Source organism: Boleophthalmus pectinirostris, unplaced genomic scaffold (assembly GCF_026225935.1).
Source record: "Boleophthalmus pectinirostris isolate CB_2022bp ecotype Guang Dong unplaced genomic scaffold, ASM2622593v1 HiC_scaffold_13, whole genome shotgun sequence".
Classification (NCBI taxonomy): Eukaryota; Metazoa; Chordata; class Actinopteri; order Gobiiformes; family Gobiidae; genus Boleophthalmus; species Boleophthalmus pectinirostris.
This window is the reverse complement of record NW_026571036.1, coordinates 24,842,259-24,869,440: the sequence shown is the minus strand read 5'-3', so window position 1 is coordinate 24,869,440 and position 27,182 is coordinate 24,842,259. Positions and strand designations below refer to the sequence as shown.

Sequence of the window (27,182 nt, the reverse complement as noted above, 5' to 3'; positions counted from 1 at the left end):
ACAGGCTCCTAAAAATGTGTTGTTTAAATCCATGTTGTGTTTTTTCTTTCTTTTCAGACCATCTTAAAACTTTTAGGCAGTGTTTGCTAATGTGTGCATGAACATCCCACCACAGACATACATGTAGAACCCCCAGTCTGATGACACAGCAAACTATCAATATTTTGGACTAAAACTAAATATGACCAAAGCTAAAATGGGCTGCTCTAAATGACGAAACATGATCATCTAAACTTCTCACTTTCCACTGGCAACGTATACTCTGAAACCAGGAAGTGGTTTTTGGGGCGTGCCGTGATGTCACTTCCTCTCCCCATGACTGAGTGACACTTTCCTAAATGTTGTGTAAAAGTAACTGTGGTGGCGGGTCACATGCATTTGAAGCTCTACTGCTGTGGACTAACTCAGACCATGCTCCTGTTGCAGCTCACCTGATCACAAAGAACGCTGGTTAAACACTCTCCACAGGTAAGACAAACACTCACTCAGTCTATTCTCAAATACAGTTTGAAATGATTGTTACTGAATAACACTGGAAATGAAAACTGCCAATAGAATAGTAGTTTTAAGATCATTTATCTTATTTTAAATGGAATACTTGCTGCATTAGTAATGTTCTTAAAAGGTAATGACACGGAATTCAAACTATTTTAACTTTTAAGACTGTTGTGGTTGGACAGTATTATTGTGTGTTTCTGTGCTTTCTGTGTGCTATTTTTATGTTTGTTGTATTGTTCTTTGCTGCTTGTACAGCACTTTGTAAAGCTTGTTTTTAAAAAGTGCTTTACAAATAAAGATTTGTTATTATTATTATTATAGTACACTGCCAAAAATGCATATACACAGGTTTCAAGTGGTAGTAATAGTAGTAGTAGTAATAGTAGTAGTACTACTAGTAGTAGTAGTGGCACTGTACTTGTAGTAGAAGTGATAGAAGCAGTAGTAGTAATAGTAGCAGTGGTAGAAGATGCAGTTATGTAATAGTAGTAGAAAAAGTAGTAGTAAAGGCAGTAGTGTAGTACACAGCAGCAGCAGCAGCAGCAGCAGCAGCAGCAGCAGCAGCAGCAGCAGCAGCAGCAGCAGCAGCAGCAGCAGCAGCAGCAGCAGCAGCAGCAGCAGCAGCAGCAGCAGCAGCAGCAGTAGTAGTAGTAGTAGTAGTAGCTTTATCGGCGTTAACATCATGTTAACATCAGCATGTGCATCTTTAGACTTTGTTTGGCCTCCAGATTTTTGGAAATGCAGATTTTGCTGCCACATGCTTTTCACTGGGTGGTGGGTAGTACATGACCTGCTGAGTGGGCCTGAAAGGACAGCGGCTTACACGTGCTATGATTCCGTACGGTAAATTCCCCACTGCACCATCTGTTTGTGAGGTGGTTTTCAGCATGTGGGTGCAGGTGACAGAGTGCAGAGGAGGGACAGGGGCTTGGAAAGTACAAGGGCACGGAGTAAAGGCCACTTGATTCATTTAGATTCGTTTACATAGTGGGTTTATTCTCAATTCTGTCAGCTATAATAATAATAATAATTACTTTGGGCCACAAGATTAAACACAATGTTATCTAAATCATGATCACAAAGGCTGACATTTTTGAAGTACCACAATTTCTTCCACAGACATCAAAAGGTTCAGTCTTATTCAGCATAAAAGCTGCTAACCCTCTAGTTTAGATCTGTACAAACATGTTCTCAAATGTGCTTCTTGTATTAGTTTGTCAGTTAAGATTTAAGTCTTTTTGTCAATTCTCCTGGATGAGTTTGGATGAGAAATGTGAACTTTGATAAAAATTCTATTATTAAAACATAAATCGCAAAATCTAAATTGCAATGCTTGTCCAAATAAATCATCTGGAGATCTGGCTCAAAACTCAATTTGTCCAAAAATGGACTTAAGTCATGTTGTGAAGTATGAGGAATAACAGGATTTTCCTGATATCTGCTTGTCTCCCTTCAGGAGCTTACTATCTAAATATAAATGCATTCAATTTACATTGTGCTTTTTGGACAAAAGAAATTACTTCACACAGGTGGAGGTGGTAAGCAACTGTTCTAGCCACAGCGGCTCTGGGATAGTTTGGCTGAAAAACAAAAGTGAAGGCTCTCTTCATGTGCTCGTTTGTCTGGGCTAAATCATCATTTTAAAACATTTTAAAAGCATGTGCTGATTAGTTTGGCTGAATTGAGGCTGCCAATGTGCACCAAAAGCCTATTTACTTCATGCATCCAGGGGTGGGTGACTGGGTGAGTGAAGTGTCTTGCCCAAAGACACAATGACAGCACTAAAGTCATAAACACTCAAAGTTAGATGCTTTAACATTTAGTTTAAAAGTGTTATTTCATGTTGTGTAGGAACATCTGTGAGACTAAAGCTCGAGCTGGTAGAGAGTGTGCTCCCTCAGACGGCCACATGAAGGTGTCGACAGGAAACATTGCAGTAAGTGAACACAACACACTCTGTACCAACCACAGCCAAACTCACTAACAAACACCCTGCAACCGCACAACCAATCACCAGCAAACAACTGTTCAAACATGCACCGGAATTACAATACAAAATGCATCTAACTGTTTTTTCTCTTCTTCTAATTATGACTTTGTTTGGTGAGATCATATCCATGGTAACCTTTTGAAGGAAAGTTGGCAATTAGGAAAGGAATCCCTCTATCCATGCAAATTGAACCTTAATTTAAAAAATGAAGCTGTTTAAGTGTATTTTAACTTGTTAAATTATAACTATTGTGTGAATTTGATGAGCTTTGGCTCTTGTTTCCAGTGTGGTTGTTAGATTATACTCTACTTATGATCTGCTCCACTTTCTAACCAGGAAGTAAAAGAATAAACTTATAAAATAATCAAAACTAAGCAAGAAAAAGTTGGAGATTTTAAGATGTACCCTTTAATATCATTCAAATAGAAGTACAAAGTGGTGGTCCAACAGTCTGGATAGGCTGGGCCACCCAAAAGATAAGAATGAAATCACACGTTTAAGGAGCGATTAACCAACAGCTTTGTATCTCTACAGGTGAAATCTCTAAGCGGAGGGGGCATGGAACATCTTATTGAACTACCAATCAATGTAAGTGCTCTTGTGACCCCAGACACTTGTGTTCTGTTTGAGATTGTGGTTATGGTTGTTTCACACCTGATAGTGCTCCATGTTCATGCTGTTTATTGTTCAGCCCAAGCACAGCAATAACCAATGGCAGAACTGTTCACTTATTCAGTCCAGGAGTTGCATTAGACCTGAAGGAGCAGTTAAAATAGAGATAAAAGTACTCTGAATAGTACTGTTTCTTTAAAAAGTTGCTGCAAATGTAAGTTCTAACCCTCTGTGGACACACATAAACTCATTCTGTGGAACAAATCAGGCAACAGTAAGATGTAGACTGATCAGACGCACGTGTATATGCTCTTATATATGCTCTTATATAGAGAAGGTCTCCCACCTGCTTGTATCTGTGGAGATTTTATTGCCTTGCCTCCAATGTCCCACAGGGTGGCATTACACTCACGTATGTCCATGTAAGTGGATGAAGGCAAGTATATGCTTTATACCATGAGGAATATTCCAGGCAGAACAATAACATTGCCATAGAAAAAAACAAACAAACATGATATTGAAAGGATTTATTTTATGATTTTGTGTTAAAAAATGTGCTTATGTAATCCTTCTGAGCAGTTGTGCTTGTTGTCTATCGTTTCCAGGGTAACACAGGCATCACAAAGCTGGCGCCCAGTATAACCGCAGAGGACAAGCTGAGTGGTGAGTGTTTGATGCTGGGGATGGGGATGTGGGCGGGGCTTAGAGCATGGCGGGCCAATGGAGAACGGAAATGTTTAGAACAGAGAGGGAAGTGACTCTTCACACTTACAAGAGCCATTTGAAAATGCTTAAGTGCATGAGATACACCAAAACGTATTGTATCTGTTGCAAAACTGATTCAAAATTAAATAAAGTGATAAAGTGGAAAATCAGCTGCATAGTTCCATGGAAGAGAAAGTTAAAACCATACTACAGAACAGAAATCTGAGAGAAATGTTTTTTTTAGTGCAAGAAAATATAAAAGTGGGATTTTAATGTCTCAAAATGTACTCAGACACCTCAGAATACAGCACCCATGAAATTATGATTTGTTTAAGATATCATTTTCAGACACCTCAGTTGTTTTTGTTTTTTTCTGTCTCATCTCTCAATACCTACATAAGCCTTAACCTTCACTTTGTCTCACCTATGGGGACACACCAACAGTAACTGGCTTCCATTTGGTTGCAGGGAGAGTGCTTACCACCTGTGCCACTGTTCATGTTCTGTAGTCCATTATTGTCATGTATTATATTAATGATAATACTGGCCACACAGAGACCCGCTGGAGGGGAGTGGTGCGGAGACTGAAGAGCAGCTCCAGCTTCATCCACAAAAAGAAACAACTGTTTGGGAGACCTCTGAGTAAAGTGTGCGCTGGAGGCTGCCTGCCCAAAGCAATACTGGTGAGTGTGCATGTACCACTACTACCACTACTACTACTACTACTACTACTACTACTACTACTACTACTACTAACTTTAGTTTTTATTTAGGGACAACATACAGAGACATTAAGCTCATAAAACAGAAATGTTATAGCACATTATAACTAAATGGCTAGTTCCCATCTGCTGTCCATGATTTAGAGAAAACACACACACACATTACAATAGAGTGCATGGTAGTACACACTCATTAACAATACTGCCAGATTTAATTATTCCATAACCGCTTCCACAGAAATTGTTGTATAGTTTGGCTTTTCCCTTCACTCAGGAGATTGTTTCACTTCTTTATTGCATTCTAGGAGAAGAGTGTTTGTGCAAATGAGGTTTTGCGTTTTATCATACTACTGTTTGTCTTTATCACAGGAGATCTTGGTGTTGTTGAGAAAGCGAGGCCCATCCACGGAAGGTGCATTTCGAAAATCCTGCAACAACAAAAAGATGCAGGAGGTCCGGGAGCAGCTGGAGAGTGGGGCAGAAGTGTCGTTGGAGGAACAGCCTGTGGCCCTACTCGTGGGCCTACTCAAAGTATGTCACAGAAGACACAGATATCATTCCATGATTAATGAGTGCTGTAACCAGGCATGGGAAGGATACTTTGTATTTAGTTACAGAATACTGAAGACCTGATTCTACATGTTTCTTTACATGGTCCAATTACAGTACTGTATTCTGAATACTTTGAATATTTAAGCACTTAAATTATAGTGTAAAACGCAACATAGGATTAAAAGCAATTTTATGTTTGTTTCAACTTTAAAAATTGGAGCTGGAAATGAGATATTGGGTAGGATTACTCATAGCCAAATGTAACAAACATATACACAACAACCATTTATGGGAGCTGTCACAAACCTCAACATGCCTGTGATTTTTTACTGTTTGAAATCAACAGAATAGAATGCACTCTACCCACCATTGCTGTCCTTATTTGACATTTGATGAGTGTTAATAAAGTTCACAGTATGTGGTCTTGTTGCTGTTGTATCTGGATGAATGTACTTAGATGTCCTTGTGTTGCAGAGCTTTCTGAAGGAGCTGCCGGACAGTCTCCTGCACACTCAGCTGTATGAGAGGTGGATGAAAGCCTTCAACCAGGAGGAGCCCCAACAGAGAGTCGAGGAGTTCAAGAGGTCTGTCACTTCTCAGTAAACACACTGTAACCCAGAATAGACTTAGTCAAAACACGTCTATTCACTAAATAGTCTAAAGGGTGTTCGCGCTAATAACACAGACTACTGAAAATTGAACATGTCTCCAAGGAGACAAAACAGTGAGTACTGATAGTAATCAGTTACTAAGTAATTTTGTGCAATGTGTAGCTTTCCTTTTCCTTTTCCTTTTTTCTTGTGATAGATGCCATACTGTGGCAAAGTAATAAAGTATCAGTTGTGATAGTTGGAAAGTTACATAGTTCAGCTTTATAGTATCAATTAAATTTTACTTCCAAGAGCAGCTTTCACAAATCATATATTTTACTTGTACTTAACAGAACTGGTGTGACAACAGCTTTTTGCATTAATATTACATTTAAGGTTTAATGTCTTTTTCATCAAAACAAAAACTTTGTATTGTACTGCTAAACATGAAAGTAGAACACCAAATTCTTTTTCCCCTTTTGAGTTTGTTTTGCTTTTTAAATTAAGGGTACTTTCCCATGGAGAACATTTTTTCACTGTTCCACCCACACGTTCTACCTTACAGAGGATTCACAGTCACTTGATAATTGTGGTAGAAAATACATTTAAAGTGGCATTTCCGAAGTGCTCCATCTTTGCCACAGCAGACTGACCACTTCTCCATCTGGTCTGCCCCAAAGAGGAAGTTGGAGTTTGCACTAAGCTCATTTCTCTTCTGCTTTTTCCTTCCTCTTTTCTCAGAGTGTTGGAAGACCTTCCCAGGCCAAATGTTGTGCTGCTCCAATACCTCCTCTGTGTCCTGTACCACATCCAGCAGAACTCCCACTCAAACAAGATGAGCGCCACCAACCTGGCTGTGTGTATAGGGCCCACACTGCTGTGGTCAGCTGGCACACCCCTGGACGAACAGCCTGACCGCATGAAGGAGGTACATATTCAGTATGACTGAAAACCCAATGAATGATGAGTGATTCGGCAAGCAAAAATGTTTCGGCTCTCATGTAGAAGCCATTTTACATTTGATGGCACTGACTTGAGACACGAGGATTTATACTCCTCTGATTAACGTGGCCCTATAATGCATATTATTATTATTATTATTATTATTATTATTATCAACCTTTAACCATGCTATAGTTGTTGCTCCTCACCATTTACTCACCCAGAGTTGTATTCGGAGTGATTCATGCATGTTTGAGCAATCTTTAATCTCTTGATGTCAAGAGGCCAACCCCAATTTTCACTGCACCTGGTACACACCTGCTCCTCTGTTCTTACTTCATGCTCCAAATGCATTTTCTTAACCTGTGATACACGTTGGATTTGGCATTCACATTTTGTGATTACACTCTGACACTCACGGTGCAATTTTACAGATGATTCCAAACAGTCTTTTCTAATTTGTGATAAAAAAACAAACAAATTGCATAACAACAGGACAACAAAAATAAAGATTTTTATGCAGTTCAATGTGAAAATGTCAAAGTATTGAAGTAGTTTTAACTGTACTGTGGAACACTGTTGGCAAAGCAAAAAAAACCTGCATGGAGATAAGGAGGTTAGCACCAGATAAATTACCTAGGGCACCTTAAAAATGCAATCTTATCTAGAGAGAAAACAAATGCAGTGGTAGCTCGGGGGCTTTAGACATTGTGGTTGAGAAGCTCTTAACCTCAGGCACAGTTTCAGAAAGAGGATGCAAATCTCAGTTCAGATATGAGTGTGTGATTTGGATAAACAAAACAGCATGAAGATGCTGTGAGCACTGCAGGAGATGCAGCTACAGAAGTCAGAACAAGAGGCTGCAGTCACTACATCAGAATGCCCAGAGAATCAAATGTAGCATGAGGTCAGGTGGAATTTAACTGACACATTTCTTCATAAGAGCTTCATATGAGCTGTGATTATTCAGTCCCCAAAAATGTGATTTCAGTCAGTTAAAAGACGATTTGTCATTTGTGGATGATAAACTGTGGATATTTCTTTTCAAAGAGAATGACCTCATGTTATGTAAGCCCCTTCCCTCCATTTGAAATGATATGAAATTCTAAAACATAAATGCTTTGGTTCACATTAGAGCATTTTAGAGTTCCTATAGTTTAGACTCAGCAGGAGGGTAGAATTTGTATATAAAAAAAGTTCAACGTCTTCTTTGCCAACACAGCAAAACAAAAGCAATATTTTGTTTTCAAATGTTCCAAAAAGTGCTGCAGTTATGCAACTTGAAATACATGATTTTGTAATCATGTAATAAACTTGTGTAATTCAGTGAATGTAATGTAGATTACTGTGGGATACTGCAGCCACAGAAACATCTCAGTGCCCCTTTAACAAGGAGTAGATTCCATGAGACTGACTTTACTCTGGTTTTGCTTCAGGTGGCAGATCTGACACAGTTCTTGATCGAGCACTGGGAGATTGTTGGAGACAACATCCCGAATCTACTGGATACAGATGAAGGTATTTTTGAAGTTAAACTGTTGAAAGTGTGCATGCAATAAAAATACTTACATACTAACAAAATACTACAAATATTAGGTTAATAGATACTTACAAAAAATAAACATCAACACCAATTTTGTCAAATAATTAAGTAAAATCTGTTTTGGACCTAGTACAGATAAACTGTGCAGCAGGTGCAGGGTGTAAATAGGGTGAAGTGCACCAGTAGCATGTTAGTTGTTGTAAGTTTTACTTTGATGTAAACTCCTCCTCGGGCCACTGAAAGCATTTCAAAAACTCGTGGTGAATAATTCTTATGTTCAGAATGATTTAGGTAAGTAAGCAATAAATTTCAGCAGACAAAAAAGAGCACAGCACCTTTAACAAGAGTTATTTAAAGGTCTACTCTGTAACTTTTGAGCAGGCGCTGCCACCTGCACCTTCAGGGAAAAGTGATTTATTTGTCTGGCTGTAAAAGTGTCCTTGCTTTGAAAAAATTTGCATTCTTATGTTGAGTGAAGTAGCTTCTCCACATGTTTGACCTGTTACCTGACCTGGCCACCTGCTTGTTTACATGATGATGAATGTGTCTAATGCCATTCAGGAACATTTCAGGGAAAGCTATGACAACTCATGGAGACAAGCAGGTGGCAGATCCTCTACCAAAACATTACACAGTGCACCTTTAAAGCAGACCTATTCTGAAAAATTGACTTTTTAGAGCTTTTAACCATATTGTAGTTGTTTCCCCTCAGTTGACACTCTTGAAGTTGATTGGTTGCTTCTTTTCAAGAGGTCATATTGATGATCAATTGCTGCTCTCAGTGTCCCCGAGTATACACTCACTTCTTTGTACTTACTTGCTTCTCCAGTTTCAGAATTCTGCCTCAAAATGTCAAAATTCTAACATAATAATCCAGAGGTGTCATAGATTACAACTGTATATGTGTTCTATGTGCTTTTTAAGATGATTGGTCATATCCTTTGTGCATACACAGTCACTAATGTATTGTTATTCCTCAGACTCTGCGTCCTCTCAACATCATGACTCGGCCTATGACAGCACAGACCCCGATGGAGACATAGAGCAGGCTGACAGTTCCACAGGAGGCACTGAATCCACGCGGGACTTCTCCTCTCTCTCCAACATCACGCAGGAATCGTCTTCTCCTCTGACCTTCAACGCTCCCTTCACCCGCCGCTGCTCTGAACCCATCCTCCGCTTGTCTGCGGACTCACCCGGGCTCCGTTGCCATGCCTGGAGCCGTGATGACTGCTCCGTGCCCACTCGCTTCTCCTCCGAGCAACCACTGACAAAGCAATCCTCTGATGATGCCATTTTGAGCTGCAGGAGAAACTCCTCTTTCTCCCAAAACAACATGGATGCCTTGCTTTGCCATTCGACTAATCGCACCCGAGAGTGTTCCTGCTCCTCTCTGGACAGCAGCGCATCCAACCAATCTGAAGGATCAGTTTTTACGAGCTCTCCCGTGGGGTCCCCGACTTGTCTGAGGAAACCCAGCTCCTCACAGTTCAACCCTGAAAAGCTGGATGATAAAAAGCGCTCCCTGAAAGTCCTCCTCAGAGCTCGGAGTTTTAATCGGATCTCTCTGAAGAAGACAGATCTGCAAAGTGAAAGTACGTACCCATGTGAGACACTTCAAGAGGACTTACTGAGTGAAGCTGTGTCCCCTAAACCCCGCCCACTCTCAGCCATAGAGGTATTCAAACACAAAGACAGTCGACTAATGTGTGAGCCCCCGTCTTACCAACAAGCTGTTCAAAACATAGGACAACCCCCACCGTACGGCAGCATGACAGTTCAGGACGCCATTCAACTGGACAGGAGGTCTCGTCCGTCATCGGTCAACTACGACTGGCCCATAGTTGGACATGTGTTGAGGGAGAAGGTGGAGAGGGTGGAGAGGATGGAGAGGGTGGAGAGGGTGGAGCGGTTGGAGCGGGTGGAGAGGAGACCCAGGGCTATGTCAGAATCTGTACCAGCAGGACGTTCAGATTCCCTGCTCCGGAGATGCAGCCAGCCCCTGTTTGAAGAATTCTCATACGCAAAGGAGTCCTACGTTTGAGGAAAAGCTGTTTTAGAAGACTTGAGAATTGTTTTCTTCTTGTGTCCACGTATTATTATTGCACTTCATGGACTCAAATTAAGGCAGTGACGGCTGAGAAGCTCACTGCATTACACATTATACTATTCCTGGCATTGTTCTGAAAGACTGATTCATCTGATGACATAGAGTGTGTTGTCCTAAGCTGCAAAAAGAAAAACTAGAATATTAATACGCTCTGGAGTAGTCTTTATATACAGATAGATGGATAGATTCCATAAATTGTTTGAGAATTTGAACTGGTTTTAACGTGTGTGTTTTCAATATGACTTGTATGAGATAGACAGATACATGCAAAGTTTGGCAGCAACATAGAAACAGCATTTAAAGTTAAAGTTAAGAGTTCATTCTCTTGCACTCATCAGCTATAGGAAAGCTTTGTACAGATGTGTGGCACAAAGGACAAAGGACTCCCAGAGTGTGTGGATGGAGCAGACTCTACCTGTGGAGTAAATCCATTGTTTGTAAGATAAATTAGTAAAAAAGAACCCCATCAAATTACATCTAAAAGAATTGAACTGTGTTGTGTGACTTTTCTAGTTCACCTGCTTGTCCTTCCCAGCATGGCATTAAACTTTAGTATGTCTTTGTAGACAAGCAGGTGAGTTAGAAGTCAGTTGTGAGGGGGGACCCTGCTAACTGTGAGTGAGTGCACGTTTGTCAAGGTACTTTGGAGCGTGTCATTAAATAAATGCTAGAAAGTGACATAGTGCACCTTCTGATAACTCCTGTAAAATCTTCCTTTGTGCACTGTGTTTGAACCTCCCATGTATTGTGCAGTCTTTAAGCTATAGCCAGTATATGCTGTTGTACAGTTTTTGTTCTTATTTCTTTGTAAATAGAACACTCCTTTCTCCTCACTACACTCAGGCACTTTTACACATTTGTTTTGCTATGCTTGAATAAAGTCCAGTAGAAGTCATTGTACTTGTCATTTGTCGTGCACACATGCCATTGGGAACTCGAGGAAACAGTAAACAAAGCAATGAAAGAGCCCCATTTTGCATTTTGTATTCAGGGCCGTGATGTGGACTCAGTTTGATTTGAGTGTCTTCAGTTGCACATGTTGCATAACAGTGCGGCAGGCCTATAGACAGCACTCAGTGTTCCGACACAGACAGAGGAAACCAAATCACATGCTTTTTCTCTGAATTGCACTTCCTTCATGCCTTTCACCTCTAGTTCCTCTCTGCACAAAGTTAACATTCTCTTTCCACTTTAAGAATGATACTGATCTTGGTCCAAATTACATAAGTGAAGCCTTGTGCACGATTTTGTAGTTGCACAAACTTAAATTGGCCGTCAGTACTTTAGAGGAATATTTTAAATGAAATAGTTGCAATTGAAATAGAGGATGAGGAAACTGAAGAGAAGAGAGAGAGAGAGAGAGCATGTTACAGAATGAAGGGGCAGCTGAGACATGCAAAGCTCTCAGAGAGGACGTCCTGCACACAGAAAGAACAGTGGTCAAAGCAAAACCAATCCAATCCACTTTGTTTCTATAACACATTTCACAAATTGTTAGTGCTGCACAAATACATCATAATAACAACAATAATAACATGATCAAATAAACTACTAACATAATACTAGTCTTAAAATAATAAAACCAGCAAAATATAATAAGAACAAAACCATAGAATAGAAATAAATAAACCAATAAATAGATTAAAACCAATAAAAACACATAAAAATAAATAAGACACAGAGGACACACAAAAGTCAGAGAATAAAAGTGGGTCTTAAGATGAGACTTAAAACTCTCCACTGTGGGGCTGTTTGGACGTGGGGGGGCAGAGTGTTCCAGAGTTTAGGGCCGACCACAGAGAAGGTCCTGTCCTCGTGGTTTTAAGTCTCGTCTTAGGCCCCACGAGCTGGAGCTGGACCTCAGACCTCAGAGCGTTTGCAGGGGTGTGAATTTGGATAAGGTCTGAGTCGTACTGTGGTGCCAGAACATTCAAAGCTTTAAAAACAAACAATAAAATCTTAAAATCAATTCTAAAATGAACAGGAAGCCAGTGCAAAGATGTAAAGATTGGGGTGATGTGCTCTCTCCTTTTAGTTCCTGTTAAAAGTCGCGCTGCAGAGTTTTGGATGAACTGTAGTCGGTAAAGTGCGTTTGTGAAATGCCGGAATAAAGTGCGTTACAATCGTCCAGGCGTGATGAAATAAAAGCATGCATAACTTGTTCAGAAAATTTAAAAGATAAAAAAGGTTTAACTTTAGATAAAAGCCGCAAATGATAAAAACTTGATTTTAAAACATTGTTGATCTGTTTGTCAAATTTAAAATCAGTGTCTAAGGTGACGCCGAGGTTGGTGACTGTGGGACGAACATAATTTTTGAGGTGTCCCACATCAGTGAGGGAACTGCTGTCCGCAAACAGTATCACCTCAGTCTTATCTTCATTCACTTTTAAAAGGTTTTGGGCCAACCAAGCCTTAACGTCAGATAGTCAGTGGAGCAGGGCTGTCAGGGGGCACTGGGCAGTGATCCTTTTTGCCAGTGGGTAAGTAAATCTGTCAATCATCTGCATAAAAATGATAAGAGAGGCCATGTCTTTTAAACATTTCTCCAAGTGGGAGTAGGAAGTGCAAAACGCAAAGGCCCCAGGACTGAACCCTGGGGGTCACCACTAAGAAGAGGGGGGATGACGAGGTGGAGTCCCCCAGCCTCACAGTGAAGGACCACCCAGAGAGAGGTACGACCTAAACCAGAGAGGTACGACCTAAACCAGAGAGGTACGACCTAAACCAGAGAGGTACGACCTAAACCAGAGAAGTACTACCTAAACCAGAGAGGTACGACCTAAACCAGTCCAGGACGGTCCCCCTGACACCCACACGTTCTTCAAGATGTTTTAAAAGAGTTGTGTGGTCAACTGTGTCAAAAGCAGTAGTCAGGTCTAAAAGCACTAAAATGGCAGAATCACCAGCATCAGTTAAAAACTGGTCATTTAAAATCTTTAAAAGGACAGACTCAGTGCTGTGAAAGTCTGTAGCCCGACTGAAAAGTGTCTAAAGTATCATTTGCATCTAAAAAAGGCTGCGGCTGTGAAATAACAGTTTTCTCCAAGATTTTTACATGAAGGGAAGTTTGGAAATTGGTCGATAGTTTGATAAAATTGTGAGATCAAGACCTGTTTTTTTAAATCAATGGCTCAACCACAACTCTCTTACAAAAAGAGAGCACAAAGACAAACTGCTGTTAATCATTTCTTTGACCAAGTTGCCAGTTGTGTCCCAAACCTCCTTCAAAAAGCGAGCTGGGACTGGGTGTGTGGCTTAAGCTTTTTAACAATCTCTGTGATTACAGACAATGACACAGACTTAAACTAACTAAAAACATTTAAACAATGAGTCATGGCAACAATAGAACACGGCAGTGTAGTTATATTGGCTCTGATAACAGCAAACTTCTCATTAAAAAAGGAGAGGAGTTTCTCATGTTTCCTGGGTCATTTCCAGTGCAGTGGATGGACTGAGATTAAGAACAGAATTGATCGTATTAAAAAGAACACGAGGTTGATTAATTTACTTAAAGTCAGATCTGAGAAAAAATGTAGTCTTTTCAGTTTTAACAACACTCTGGTCATTTTTCCAGCTACTTTGAAGAATTTGATGAGACACCTCCAGTCTGTCCCTCTTCCACGTGTGCTCCGCTTTATGTGTACTGTCCTTAAACCATGGCTCTGGTTTGGGTTTGGGCACTTGGCTTTCAAAGGAGCTACAATGTCTAAAACACCGGTACAAAGAGACATATATACATTCATTAAATGCTCCGTGTGTGTACATGCAGGAGCCAGGGGGAGAGCAGACGCCGTAAAAAATGGAGTAAAAGCAGCTGCTGTATCGGGCTTAATAACGCGAACTTTGCGCACAGGAGCAGGCAGCATCACGTCACTGTCCAAATTAAAATCAAACATGACAGGATTGTGGTCAGAACAAACTGCATTCCCAACAGCAACACTGTCAACAGGGCAGCCGGAGGAGAAAACCAGGTCTAATGTGTCCATGTGTCTGCGCAGGACCAGTGACATATTGTGTCAAATTAAGAGTCAAACTGATCTAAAAACTGTCTGAAGGACAACAGACATGCACATTAAAATCACCCACAATTATAAACCAGATGAGTAGTCCAGGTCGGGGAATGTATATTGACACTACACTGACATTTAATATTCTCCAAATCACACAAGGTTGATCTTTTCACAGTCTGTGCTCCACATTGATCTGTTGCTGACCAAGACTTCATTAAAAATGTCCTGCTCTTAAAGGAATATTAAACTGGGATATCCTTGGAAAGTCCATATCTGAAGGTTATGGAAAATAATTTCATAAACACTAAGTCAGGAAAACAAACCAGTTTTATTGGTCCAAAGAGAAGTCTGGCAAAGTCTTTTTTTTGTAATACACACATAGATCTTGTGATAGAAATGATTGAGTATTTATGTTTTGAAGGATTTCTGTCAGAACCTGACTTTTCCTAAATGCATGTGATTGGTGCCAAACCAGGCGTGAAAGAAGATCTAATGTGCTTGTGTTTGTTTATAGTTATAATCAATGACACTGGTGAATCACTGTGTTATAATTTCCACATTTGAAATTACAATATTCATCTAAAATGACTTAATAATAAAAGAAAAGTGTGCAAAACGTCTGTGATGTGCCAAAACAACTATCACAATGATCCAATGGGTGTCACAGGAGTCTTGAAAAGAAGTGATTCAAGATTTCTCAAACATGCACAAATCCCTCCAAATCCAACTCCAGGTGAGTAAATGGTGAGGGGAAACAACTCGAACACGGTTAAAATCTGATTTTGTACACTAGGACTGCTCGAACAAATGTGAAGAAAAAAGAACCATCACCTGATTACAGAAGCAGAGACACCTCATCACTGATGTTTCCATTCCAATTTTTAGGAGTAACTATAGACCATAATTTAAACTGGAAATCACTCATAAATAAAATTAGAAATAAATTATCCAAAGTGATCACAATTATATACAAATATAGATATATCCTAGATAAAAACAGTCTTTTTATTCTATACAACTCGCTGGTAATGCCCGACATAACCTACTGTGTTGAGATTTGGGGCAGTACATATAAGACTAATACAAATCCAGTCTTTACCTGCAAAAAAAGGCAATAAGAGCAATCACATTATCAACTTATAACGAATCAACCAATGCATTATTTATAAACCTTCAAACTCTGAAATTTTATGATTTAGTCGACCTTTATACTCTGAAAATCATGTTCAAAGTAAACAACAATCTCCTGTCAAAATTTTTACAGAACATGTTCAAAATCTGAAAGAGCCAACATGAGTTCAGAGGCACAGCCACGTTTATAAAAAAGAAAATTAGAACAAACATTTTGTAAATCTGTTAAAGGGCTAGAGCTCTGGAACAAATGTACAGAAAACCTAAAATTGTGCACCACTCTCTTTCACTTTACAAAGGAGTTTAAATGTTTAACTCTGGACAGATACATGAATTATGATACTCAGTTTGTGCTGTAGAACTTTGTTGTTCTGTTTCTGATTTGTTTGTTTCCTCTTGCTGTATTTATGAAGATGAACTGGTGTTAAGATGAAGCTCTGAAAAAGGAATAAAGGGTAAAGGCAGAATAAGCTTAAGCTTCAGCCAACACCTTTTCGGTCTGTGTATGTTAAATATGACTGTCTGTGAATTAATGTCAAAATATACCTGTGACCCAAATAAATAATCAATCAATCACTAGCATGTGAATGGAAGACCACAGAGCCACTTGTCCCACAGGAAGTTCATCATCCGGGGGATTTGGGGAGGCAGACATTGACTGTGAAGCAGAGGGAACAATGACCATCTCACCTCTACAATCAATGAACATCTTATATTTCATCAAACATTTCATAACTCACCAAGACTCAGAAATGAATAAACCTCTTACATTCAGTCTGTTATAAAAGCCAGCCCTCCAGGAGCTCTGTGTTTAAAAGAGGCACACACACAGCCTATCAATATCATCTATCAATATCATCATCAATATCATCTGTCAATATCATCTGTCAGGACTAAACCAGGACTAAACCAGGTGTAAACCAGGATTAAAACAGGATTAAACAGGACTAAATCAAGCTGTGTGGATGTATCTTCTCGTCTTCTATCAACAATATATTTAAAATTTAGTTCAGTAAAGTCTGGGCTTTTTATTTTCTTTTATCAGACAAAACATCTTATGTTACAATATCTTCGTCTTTGTTTCTCTACAGCAAATCAAGTAATCCAAAGTATTCAGATTACATTACTCCACTTTAAGTAATTTAATGGATAACGTTACAAACTACATTTTAGTGTATGTAATCTGTAATCTGTAGGGGAATACATTTTAAAAGTCACCTTCCCAACACTGTTTGTTAACCATGACCCTCACCATCTACTTCATCTAGAGTTGGATTTGAAGTGATTCATGCAGGTTTGAGTGATGTTTAGTTGCTTATTTTCAAGATGGTAAATAGTGATTATCCTCAATGTGTCCTCTGCTCAACTACTGGGGATAAAATGTAACTAACATCATTTAAAACACTGAAGGAACTGATATTTTAGATATTTACAGACAGGGAACAGACTTTTTACATTCACAAGTGAGACATAATGAGTTCATAATCGTGGTATAAGGTTATTATACAACTTAGAGCGGCACTGCTCCTTGCTGTTTATTGCACACTGCTCTACTGCCATCATGACGTCACCATAGCAACGAGTAAACTGATGAGTAGAATGTAGGGACTAGCTTCATTTAAAACATGAACATAACTGATATTTAAGACTTTTACAGATAGTAGAGCAGCTTTTCAGACTCAGGTGAGACGTTACATTTGGAGCTGTGGTGTAAGAGCACTGACTGAACAACTTGGAGTCAAACATTCTGCAGTTGGAATGCACTTCACAGAGGAACACTACTCGGTGACGTGCGTGTTTTGTTTCACTCACATGTTGTGAAAATAAATGATACAGATCTTGAGAAAAAATAATGAATCAATTTGTGAAGCTCAATGAGTTTTTGGAATATAAACAAATATATAGAGAGTCTCTCCTCAGCCTCCTCTCTCCTGTCACCTCTTCTCTCCATCTCCCCCCGAGTAATGCTGTTCCACACAAAAGTGACCTTTGACCTTTAGTTCAACACACTGTGGAAACTGAACACACATTTTCCAAAAGGATGCCACCATGAAAGTGTTCAAAAATAACCCTTCAAAAGGATTTTTATTAACAAACAAACAAACAAACAAACAAAAACTGTGAAACAGAAAGGACATAAGGACAAAATATTTAAGTACAGTACTTTTACTTCTATATTTTGTTACTTTCCACCACTGGCGTGCAGTGTGGAGAAGGTGACTTTTAAAATGTATTCCCCTACAGATTACAGATTACATCCCCCAAAATGTAGTTTGTAACATAACCCATTAAATTACTTAAAGTGAGTAATGTAATCTGAATACTTTGGATTACTTGATTTGCTGTAGAGAAGCAAAGACGAGGAAATCATAACATAAGATGTTTTGTCTGATAAAAGAAAATAAAAAGTCCAGACTTTACTGAACTAAATTAAAAATATTATTGATAGAAGACGAGGAAACACATCCACACAGCATGGTCCTGTTTTAGTCCTGTTTTAGACCTGTTTTAGTCCTGTTTTAGTCCTGGTTTAGACCTGGTTTAGACCTGGTTTAGACCTGGTTTAGACCTGGTTTAGCACAAAATGTGAAAACAGGAAAATACCTCTGTGTAATCCATTTATTTCAACCAAGTAACTGTAATCCAATTACCACTCATTGAAACAGTAACTGTAACTGAATACAGTTACTCATAATTTGTACTCTGATTACGTAGCTCTGTTACATGTAATCTGTTACTCCCCAACACCACTGCCGTGTGCGGAAGCTCGTCTGGAGCTGGTGTTAGCACGCTCTCTACTGGCAAACAGGAGGAATTACCCTAGAAAAATCAAAATCTTGCCAGTCACGTGGTAAGGCATATACTAATATAAGAATCATGATTTAACATCACAATCCTTAAACAGCGTTTATGAAACATCAATGAACCAAAAACACATGTATTTGATTAGGGAACATTGTTATAACATGTTTAAAGACTGATAAAAGTCTTCAGTATCTCTCTGTCTCCTCTCAGTAAAGGCTGATCTTAGTGTAAGAAGTGCTGGAGTTGGAACATAATCAGTGTGTTTATGATGAGCTGTGGTGAAGGCAAAAAAGCAACTGCCAGCACATTTAATGGCCAATACAAATACACACATATGCATTTTTAATACAGGTTTGAGGTTAAATAATCCACTTCATTCATGCAGCACATTTTTTATAAACAAAACAGTTTCCAAAGTGCTGAGCATGGACAGAGACAGAAAAAGGCAACACAAGGATTAAATGCTAAATTTGATCTCACTAGTCCTAATAACAATAAAACCAGTCAAATCAAATAGAAGCAAAAGGATAAAACAGCAATAATGAAGTAGAATAAAGTACAAATAAATACCTTCAAGAGATGGAACACTGAAGCTCTCACAAGGTTTCTTAAACTAATCAGTAGAATCATCTGAAAATGTAGTTGAGGAGTATAATCTCCTCACCCCAAAAACTTTTACAAACACCTTCAAGTAAGAAACTGAAAACAAAACTACAGCCTCTTCAAGCTTCACATCTACAAGTCATGCTAAACACGACAAATGTACAATAGTCCATATTCTAGTAACTGGATTGTAAAAATGCTTTCAGTTATGTTTTTTCCCATTTAGATTAAATTTTGAATTTTAGAAAGCTGTGGTTCCAAACAGTTGATCCAGTGGTTGTGTAGAGGTGGAACATGACCTGCACCATCACAGATGACATTAAGACTACACAACATTCTCCATGGAGCTCGACATGTTTTATACAATACTATAAAGATTATAGTCAAAGGAGATGAGCAGAAGGAGGCTCCTCCAGGCCATGTAAGAGTCAGGTTTGTGGAAATGCAAGCCTGCTCAGAGAAACAATTCAAGTTTTTCAAAGCAATAAACTTAACCAGAATACATGCTTTTATTTTAGTCTATCTTTGGGCAAAAAGTTACATTGTGTGGCATAAAAAATAAATAAATTAAAAACTAAATGTTGCAACATGCCATTTACTGAAATCCAAGGATTATAAATAATAAGACACAAAATGCCACACAGTTCCCTCCATGTTGAGATGACACTTGAAACACTCTGGTGTGGGGCCTTTCAGAACTGGAGGGGCAGTGTTCCAGAGTTTAGGGCCCGTCAAGAGCATCCCCCCCGGTCTTAATTCTAGTCTTAAGCATCAGGAGGTGGAAGGTTTAGGTTAAGGCCCTAAGTACCTAAGGTAAGGTATGAAGTCAGTGCAGTGCCCCCAGAAGCACAGAAACATTTGACTGCTCTGAACAGTTACTTTTGTCAAATATTCCACACACAGCAAGAGCTTTGAAGTGAGCTGGATTTCTGGAGGATCTAGTGAGGTACTGTAGATGTTGTATGTCTGCTGTGTTCTGCATGTGACTGTGACTCTCTCTGCATTCCTCTTCACTCTGATCGTGGCTCGCAAAGCCAAATCCATTGTTCCTGTTTAAACTGTCAGAAAGTATCACCACACGGCCTCATTAGACTCATCCACTCTTACATAAGGCCTTTCCAACAACTGCTGTGTTCCCACAATCTTGTGTGGCAGCCTGTGTGCCCAAGACAAATTTACTTTAAGACAAATAAATAAATCTTGATCTGGTTCTGGTTTTCACAACCGGCCCTGAGTCCTGGAGGCATACAGGTCCTGGAGAAACGGGAGGCTGCAGCAAAATATGTGTGAAGATGGGAGTAAGCTCATCCAAAACATGTCTCTGGGTGTATTAGCAAGACACTGTGTGGTTCAGCCTTTTAAAAAGACTGTACACATCCTTTATCCCTATTCATCCTCATGAATACCAAGGGATTCATAAAGTATTTTAGTTATAATAAAATAGTTAAGTATATTAGTAGCTCAGGCTTTTTTACTCCATAACAGATCAATGTGGATTGATAAATCCAGCTCAGGCAACATACACTTCTAAATGTTACACTTTGAGATTTGTCTGTCTGGTTGTGTGTTAGTAGTGATGTTTTTACATCAGGTGCACTTTGAATAACACATCTGCTCAGATGAACCAGAATGTGCTCAATGTTCTGCAGAAGAGATGAACAGTTTGCTTATTTGTGTTAGTTTGTGTGTGTCCTCAGAAGCCCCGCTGCAGCAGAGAGTGTGTGCTGTTGTGTGTTGTGTGTTGTGTGAGTGACAAGGGCACACAGGCTTTAGACAGTAACAACATCTACATACATCTACATACAACTCCTTCCAAAAGTATGTTTGGAAGCAGAATATTTTCATGTACAGACAGTATTTATTTGACATTGAAAATATTTAGTTACAAATTGTTCATTGCTGCGGCAAAGGTTCATCAAACTGCTAATGAAGAAGCTGAGGTGAAGACGGTGGGCTGCTCTGTGAAGAGCCTCTCAGTTGTTTACTGTTCTCTCCTCAGGACTTCCTTCTTTGGTCCAAACATCACAACAAATCATTTAGAGAAGTCATTTTGGACGGACATTCTGTAAGTCTTAGTGGAGGCCATTGTGTGGGACAATCACTTCAAATGGTCTGTACAGGATGATAAATGGATTCAAAGAAAGAACACTTTGAGTGCCATGATTTGTGCTTATGTCACACTCTCACAGGGAGACTTGAAAGGAAAATAAAAGAAACAAATGATGAAGCTGATCATTTTTGGTGAGTGTAATTATAAGATTTATCCAGCCATACAATTAAAGAAGACATTTTGTAATATTTTATAATATCTAACACCTTTGGATCATTATGTAATATTTTGGACATTTTAAAATGACTTAAGAAAAGGATTAAGTCACCTGAAATTAAGAAATCAAAATAGGAGAACAAAATATGTTCAGAGCAGTGGGCATGTACTGGTGGAAATGGGTGTAGATCAGTGCAATGACGTCTTGAATACAGGATAATAAACAAACATGCATGAATCATACTAAATTATAAGCTTTTAACTATAACATAGTTAAAAGCTGTAAAAAAGTATTATTATAAATTATTATTATAAAAGTATATTAAAAAAGTCTTATTCGACAGCATTTAACAATCTGACCCAATAGAATTTATGATGTGATTTGAATCTTAGTCCTTTACCTCCAACAACCTTTAATATTATAAACAAATAAAGGTCTATTTTTGTCCAAGTGACAGTTGCTTGTCACATGTGTTATGTAACATGAAGTGATCAGGATGACTTCTGAGAACCAGTGGATTATACAAGAGTTCAAATTATTCAACAGGTGTCAGTTGGGTAATATGTAAGACACAGTCAGGAAAAGGCTGGATGGAGACTTTAAAGCTCCTGTATTACACAAAAGTGACTCTTGTGAGCTTTACGTCATGTTACAATGTTGTTACCTCAACCAAAACAGACTTGAACTGGTGTTTTGTTTCATTCACATGTTTGGGGAACATTATTAGTCTGTCTACATCTCCAAAACTTAAAATGCTTTGCTCCACCTTATGATGTCATGAAACAGTAGTTTTTATCACGCAGGTAAATTGGACTCAAATGCAACACAAGAATACAGGCAAACAAAGTCTTAGTTAATAACGGAAAGTGTCCTCTAACAGGTAATGTATAATGGTAACTCAGACTGAAAATATAACAGAGGAATATATGATATAAAATGTGAACGGAAATATCTTCCAAGACTGGGAAATACACTAGTAAGAAATGAACTGGGAGTAAACTCAGGAACAGGGACAACAAACAGGGAAAAACACAGAATTGCAGAAGTTACAAACAGATCAGATTCAGGGGTAATACGGGGTTTTCAGAATTCAGGGTTCAGGTTTTCAGGAGCTTGAGAGTTAGTCATTGGAGGCTCCAGCTCCATCTTCTGTGGCAGAACTTCAGCATGAATTATGTACTTGACATGATGGTGGAGATGAGACAAGAGTTAGACTTTATACATGATAAGATATATGTGGACATTCATTCGTTACATTCAGATATTCATGTACTGCAAAATGAGTTCTCAAGGAAAGTCTGCTCACTCCATGAAAAACACAGAAATTGCGTAAACACAAAGTGTAATGGAACAAGCTTTAAGACATGTCTGTGAAGATGCACACGAGACACTCCAAAAGGACTCTGGTAACCTGCAGGAGAAATGCACTGATTTGGAAGATCAGGGGCGTAGACAGAACCTACAGGTGGTGGCACAAGCAAAAGCACAGAGGTCAGATATCCCACCCGCTTCATGGCAGAGTTTTTCACAAAAGTCCTCGGTGAAGATAATTTTGATTCGCCAATCATAATAGACCGAGCCCACCGAGCTTTACAGAAATCACAAGCAGGAGAGCGGCCAAGGGCACTGATGGTCCATCTACACTACACAGAGCACGAGAGGATTCTGCAGCTGTCCAGGCATAAAGGTGGACTTTTCTACAAGGAAGCACTGGTGCATATCTCTCCAGACATGAATCCAGAGATCAGCAAACTGTGTGCATCATTTAACCCGGTGAAGGTGACGCTTCAGAACACTGGTCTGCCTTATAACATGTACAACCCTGCAGAGCTAACTGTAATGAGAAAAAAACACTAAGCACGTCTTCACACATCCACAGGAAGCTGACAGGCCCAGACCTCTTCAACAACATGACTTCAGTGAAGTCAATATTAGAAGTCAATATTAGAAATGTAAGATTCTAAATAGTTAATAATAATAATAACAATATAAATTTTCAAAAATGTAAAAAAAAAAAAAAAAAAAAAAAAAAAAAAGTCTTACTTACTCTCTTCCCCATACTCTTTCATATTTGGGTGGTTAAATTGTATTTCTAAGCAGCTGCTCTTTATTTAATAATAATATAATAATAATATATATATATATATATATATATATATATATATATATATATATATATATATATATATATATATATATATATATATATATATATATATATATATATATATATATATATATATATCCAACCTACTTTGACCCTAAAGGGGCCGGATCAGAAAACTCATGGCATATAAACCCCAAAAATAACAAGGAGTTCAAATATTTGTCCAGAGAAACACAAATCAGAAATTATTACAGAAATCTTTTTTAATTGATGAACTCTTTCTTTTACAAAATATTATATTATTATGAACAACCTGAAACTTTAAGAAAAATACAATTTCAATACAATGTTTTAACATGAAGTTTTATCCAAATAGGAATAAATAAATTTTTCTTGGAAAATCCTGCACTCGGCTCCACTTTTCTCATGTTGGACATTTTTCTGATGAGGGTGTCACGGTCAACAGTCAAAACGATCATCCTTTAAGAGTGTTTGGAAAGAGACAAGTCTTCATTTGTGCTGCTCTGGTGGGAGAGGCCACGTACAGAGACGCTGGAGACACTGCTATGATAAACACCACAGAAAATTAACAAGATTTTAATAGAAAATATAATAAAAATATTTTAGTAGAAAATCAGCGGAGGGCCAGATTAAAGGTCTTGGAGGGCCGGATCTGGCCCCCGGGCCGTAGGTTTGACACCCCTGGAGTAAAGAATTAAATTGTATTTGTTTGTCAGGTGCTTTGTGTAAGTGGACTTTATTTGTTAATAGAAATGCCAAGATTCAGAGTTCAGTCAAATGTCCAGAGTTTAGTGTAAGTTGGACAAGGTGTTTCATTTTTAATTTTTCTTATTTTTTTAAATTTCACTTGTGTTTTTTGTTTACAGCAGGTGAAAAGTAGGATAGTTTTTTGTTCCAAGAAGTTTCTATTGATAGTTCATGATGGTTCAAGAGGATGTTTAAATTAATAACATGGGAGCAACTGCACAGAACTTTATAAAATTTGTAACGTGGAATTACAAAGGTCTTAATTGTCACATTTGAAAAAAATAAAATAGGTGCAGATATCATGTTGTTGCAAGAGACACATCTGAAAAACTAAGACCACAACAGATGACGGTGATAGATCAAATATTTCATTCAAACTTAAACATTTTAAAATAAAACTGTGAATCTTTGTAAAACTGCAAAATGTATTTTAACATTCATGAAAACCTATGATTACAGACCCATGGAGAACAATGAACCCCAGTACACAACAATACTCTCTATTCTCCTGTTCACCAAACATATACAAGAAGAGACTTTTTTCTGATAGATGTCAAATTCAAATCCTTGATAAAACATTTTGATTATTATTTATTATTTATTACTATTATTATTATTATTATTATTACCAGTATATGTTCAGCTTCGGTTCAACCAAATCATATATATTCAGAATCTTTTCTTTTAGGATGCTCTACTCTTCAAGGATGTCCCCTTTTGCCTTTGCCTTTTGCCCTGGCAATTGAACCTCTTGCCATTTTGCTTCATACGAACAGAAACATCAGGTATAAAATGTGGAAAAACTGTGCTCAAAATCTCTTTATTTGCCAGTGATCTTCTGTTGCACATTTCTAATTCTTTACAATCAGTTCCAGTTATTATGGACTTGTTGAAAGAATTTGGAGCAGTATCAGGTTACAAATGCAATTTATCAAAAAAAAGTATTTATTCCTAATTAAGTCCAAAGCTAAAAGTAATCCAAAAATCTTTAATACATTTCCATTTACAATATCATTTTAAATACCCAGGGATAAGCAGCATTCAGAACTGTTGTGGTCTAATAAAATATCATTTTCTAAACTATATGAAGAAACTAAGGAAGGCATAGACAGTTGGATTCACCTGCCTCCTTCATTAGGGGGTCATATATTCAATATATTCAATTCAAGACGTTTTTTGACAAATTTCCATATGAACATATGAAAAACTGAAATTACATTCTCTCAGTCTTCTAAATTAAATGATAATAGATTAAAAGCAAAAGTCCAAAGTTTGCAGATTCCTATTTCCTGACTGCCTCTTGGTTAGAGAGGGGAGAGAGTTCAGCATCCTAACAGCCTGCTTAATGAAGCTGTTAGTGAGTCTGGTGGTGCAGGACTGGAGGCTCCTGCACCTCCCCCCAGAGGGCAGGACGGGTGTATGTGCGGGTGAGATGGGTGGTGTATGCGGGTGAGGCGGGTGGTGTATGTGTGGGTGAGATGGGTGGTGTATGTGTAATCCTTAATATAGTTAGTATGAATGTTTTACCAAAATGTTCAACCAAATGTTTCTTTTTATTTCAGTGTATCCCTGTTCTAATTAATAAAGCATTTTTCAAAAAGTTAGAATCACTATTATCAAATATCATATGAAATAAGAAACCCTCGCGACTTAAGAAGGTGTTTTTGCAGAGGCCAGTTTGTTTTGGTGGTATGGCTTTGCCTAATTTCCGTCTTTATTATTGGTCAAAGATGACTGATTGGACAAGGATGGAAAATGATTGCTCCTTTCCTACACCACTTAAAACTCTGATTTACTTTGCTCTTCCATTCCTTAAGTGAGAAATTAAAACCCAAGTTGTTTCCAACTCATTTAAAATTTGGACTCAAATAAGGAAACACTATGGATGGAAGGACTTTTCTCTGCATATGCTATTGGTACATAATCATTCATTTTACACGCCGTGCTGCTCTCCCCGGATCTTTCTCTTCTGCTTTGTGTTCCTTTATCTTGATCCTGACCCCCGTGAACCCCGCTCTGGTCCATGTCCTTTTAAAATCCAAATGTCACAACAATAATAAAACTTAGTAAAAGGCAAATGTGAGATAAAACATTAAAATCTAGAATTTAAAAAACACTACACCAGCTGATAAATGCATATAACAAACTGTGAAACAAACAAAGCTGTTTTTAATTCTATGTTATGTCTTTACACTCTAATGTAAATTATAGCTCTGAGTATTCAAGAACTCAAGTATCAAGAATACAGTACTCTGATTGGACCATGTGTCTGAACATGTTTCAGAATATCACTGTTCCCTGTATGCTGCTGGACTCAAGAACACCTGTCCCTGAAGCTCCAACTTACTTGGACCTTCTTCTACTTCTACTTCTACTTCTATTTGCTCAGAAGGTTTTGCTCTGTTGTTCTGCCAATGCTGTACATTTTGTAAATATTCAGTCAAAGTCTATTTTTTTTATTTACCTGATTTTTAATAGATGCTTTAGTGCTCACAGTTCACATTTCATTTCAATATGCAGTTTTCCTTTCTTGAACAGGAGTTTGGAGCTATTACAGATGTGTGAGATTTCACAATGTGTATGTTTCATAATAACATGGCAATCTATTTTATATTCTGCATTCATACTGAGTTACTTAAAGCTCTGGCCAGAAAGCTATATTTAAGTTATACTTACCTGGTATAAGTTTAGGAATGGTTCATGCGTGCAGCGCCAGCCCTGCCACTAGAGGGAGCCACTCAATGCTTTTGCTATTGTTCTTTGGTTCTTTGCTTCCTGGGGAGCGACGAGCGCATGGGTGAATGCAAGATGACGACATGCAGCTTTGTCCTCGTACGCCCCCACACGAACAGCAGTATCCCAGTAACCCACGCCCAAGGCCTGAGCCATATTTGGTGACCATATGGATTTGGGATGGAACCCTCCATGCATTGTCAGGAGCTGTTGTCAACATCTGCCGTTGTTCCCTCTGGGAGTGAGACCCCCTCTGTGTGAACTACCTTCCCTCTCTTTGTCACCATCCTGCTACATTTCTCAAGCCCAAATGACATTCCAGTGTCTGTGCTGTAGATCCTGGTGGTGTGGATCAGTGAGTCGATGTCTCGCTCGATCTTAGCGTACAGTTTGATGTCATCCGTGTAGAGGAGGTGACTGATGATGGTTCCGTTTCTGAGTCAGTATCCGTAGTCAATGATTTGGCCGAGGGGGTTCAGACCTGTGCAGAAC

At 38.6% G+C, this 27,182-nt stretch overlaps 1 protein-coding gene across 1 annotated transcript; it reads left to right on the top strand.

Moving 5' to 3' along the window:
* Positions 1-314: 314 nt before the first annotated feature.
* On the top strand, positions 315-11,159 carry LOC110173905 (T-cell activation Rho GTPase-activating protein-like). Its single transcript, XM_020939920.2, has 10 exons — positions 315-468; positions 2,350-2,434; positions 3,023-3,076; positions 3,706-3,763; positions 4,361-4,488; positions 4,897-5,058; positions 5,554-5,663; positions 6,411-6,597; positions 8,048-8,129; positions 9,135-11,159. Exons 2-10 carry the CDS (start codon positions 2,408-2,410, stop codon positions 10,196-10,198), a joined length of 1,872 nt encoding a protein of 623 aa, XP_020795579.2. The 5' UTR covers positions 315-468; positions 2,350-2,407; the 3' UTR covers positions 10,199-11,159.
* The last annotated feature ends 16,023 nt before the right edge of the window (positions 11,160-27,182 follow it).

Coding starts and splice junctions, on each gene's coding strand:
- LOC110173905 (XM_020939920.2), top strand. CDS start 2,408: ATGAAGGTGTCGACAGGAAACATTGCA. Junction 3,077..3,705: donor TTATTGAACTACCAATCAAT/GTAAGTGCTCTT, acceptor TATCGTTTCCAG/GGTAACACAGGCATCACAAA. Junction 5,059..5,553: donor TACTCGTGGGCCTACTCAAA/GTATGTCACAGA, acceptor CTTGTGTTGCAG/AGCTTTCTGAAGGAGCTGCC.